Raw genomic sequence first — 2437 nt, forward strand, 5'->3', positions numbered from 1 at the left:
AATAAATAAAAAAATCAGCCGGGCGTGATAGCACATGCCTGTAATTCCGGCTACTCGGAAGGCTGAGGCGGAAGGATTGCTGGAGCCTAGCAGGCGAGGCTGCGGTGGCCGGGAGCGGCCACTGCACTCCAGTCTGGGCAACTGAGTGAGACTCCTGCTCAAAAAAAAAAAAAAAGAAAGTGGGCATTTTACTCAGAGGCAGAATGATCAGATCATATATGTCCAGATCGTAGATTTTTTTTTTTTTTAGTTGGAGTCTCATTCTGTTGCCCAGACTGGAGTGCAGTGGCCGCTCCTGGCCACCACAGCCTTGACCTTTTGGGCTCCGGCGATCCTTCCGCCTCAGCCTTCCGAGTAGCCGGATTTACAGGCACGTGCTACCATGCCCGGCTGATTTTTTTGATTTATTATAGAGGTGAGGTCTCGCTGCCCAGGCGGGTCTTGAACCCGCGGGCTCAGGCAATGCACTCACCTCTGCCTCCCAAAGGCGTGGGATTACAGGCTGAGCCACCGAGCCCGACTCAGATTGTAGATTTTTATCTGTTCATCTTAGTAGTATTTCCAAATGTTTACATGTCAACTTGGTTTGTGTTAATTTGCTGGTGGGGCTTTTACAGTTTGGGGTTAGTTTCAAACAGTCAAAAGCTTTCTGAACAAAAGATTTAGATGAGATTTAGGGACTTAAGATTTGGGCTAAATATGTTTCCTAAAATGCATTGTCTTGAATCTTCACAGATTTTAAAGCCTGCAGAGAAAAAGAAGCCAAATGCCACGAGACCTGTAACACCACCAAGGGGTATGATCACAAAGCAAGCAAAGAAATAGATGTCATTTTGACACTGCCTAGTTGGGACTTGTAACATATAGTATATAACCTTCATTTTTAAGACTGTAATGTGTCCTGGTCAGCTTGCTCAGATCGATCTGTGTTTGTGGGGGCCCTTTTCATTTTTAATTTAGTGAATGGCATTTGCTGGTTATAACAGCAAGTGAAAGACTTCACTTCAAAAAGTGTCTTTGTTTTTTAATTCTCTGTTCCTTTTGCAAACGATTTTAATGATGGCGTTAACGCTGCATACCCCAGGACGCTTGATCCTGTCTAAGGGGGGTGAGTGTACAATTTATCTTTTTAAAATTCACCCATGATAATGTAAATGCTTGTTTTCTCTAGGATATAAAGAGAGCCCTAGGGTGCTCTGAACCTGTACATGTTCCTGTCATTAAATGCATACTGTTGATACAAACCACTGTGAACATTTTTTATTTGAAAATTTTGTTTCAAAGGGATTGCTTTTTCCTCTCATTGTCTTGTCATGTACAAACTAGTTTTTCTAGCTGTCAACATTAGGAGTAACTTTCAACCTGGCCAGCATCACTGGTATGATGTATATTTAATTAAAGCACACTTTCCCCCTACTGTATACTTAAAATTCCAATTAAAGCCATTCTTTTAAATATTTGTGACTCTTTCCTAAAGCCAAAGTTTCTGTTGAATTAGTATTGACACACCCCTGAGATCAAGGTGGCAAGGTTGTGTACACATGACATGCCTTCTTGGGGATTCAAAAACAGGTTTTTGATTTTGAATAGCAATTAGTAATATAGTGCTGTTTAAGCTATTAATGATTAAAGTAATAACATTTTGTACAATTTCCATATAGTCTATTCACTAAGTAATCTTTTTACAGTTACACCAGGCCTGAACCCGTCCATTCAGAAAGCTTCAAATTGTAGAAACAATACTGTTCTATATGAGTGACTGATTATGCTTTCTTTGGCCTACATTCTTTATTCTGCGGTGAAGTTGAGGCTTATAAGTCAAAACAAAGGAACTAACTTACTATCCACCAATTTATACAGAACTCCACAGTATCTATCTATCACTTTTTTAAACTAAGATCTGTTAAAAAGAAATCTGTTTCAACAGATGATTGTGTACAATACCATGTGGTGAAAATGAATTCAGACTTAATAAATGGCGAACTTGTTAAACCTTCTCAGTGTCTTGTTTGTCAGCACAATACACACAGGAGAACTGTTGATGGCATATTGAGTGGATTCTCATGAATAAATTGCTCTGGAAACCACACGGTTCCATTTTGGATTTGTCTTCCGTCAAACAGTCTGTTTTCCAAAGATGGATTATAGCATGGATGTTCGTATTCTTTGAATTATTGCCTACATGTAACTACATCTGGGTAGGAGAGTGATGAGATAGAACTGTCCTCCCTGCTACCTGAGAAAATGGGATTCAGTCTGTATCCGTAGCTCTCTTATTGCCTGGGTTCACTTGAACTTGGCGGTAAGTTTGAAGGCACCTTTCTTTATTATTCTGACTCAGCTGCCTACATTTTCATGCCCAGCTCTTTGATCTCTTCCCCAATCCGTATGGAACAGTGTTGTCTTTTATTTGTAACAAGTGTGTCAAATGCATATT

The 2437-nt window shown here is 40.0% G+C and overlaps 1 protein-coding gene across 1 annotated transcript in view; it reads left to right on the forward strand.

Annotated features, from left to right (window-relative positions):
* The window catches only part of LOC103252205 (serine/threonine-protein phosphatase PP1-beta), a 24855-nt gene extending 22768 nt beyond the window's left edge, over window positions 1–2087 (forward strand). Inside the window, exons 9-10 of the mRNA XM_021708621.1 lie at window positions 736–796; window positions 1689–2087. Coding sequence (XP_021564296.1) covers window positions 736–796; window positions 1689–1759 — 132 coding nt within the window. The 3' untranslated portion in view covers window positions 1760–2087. The remainder of the gene's footprint in view (window positions 1–735; window positions 797–1688) is intronic.
* Window positions 2088–2437: the final 350 nt, after the last annotated feature.

The sequence above is a fragment of the Carlito syrichta genome, unplaced genomic scaffold (assembly GCF_000164805.1).
Source record: "Carlito syrichta isolate Samal-C Ts95f unplaced genomic scaffold, Tarsius_syrichta-2.0.1 Scaffold63322, whole genome shotgun sequence".
Taxonomy (NCBI): Eukaryota; Metazoa; Chordata; class Mammalia; order Primates; family Tarsiidae; genus Carlito; species Carlito syrichta.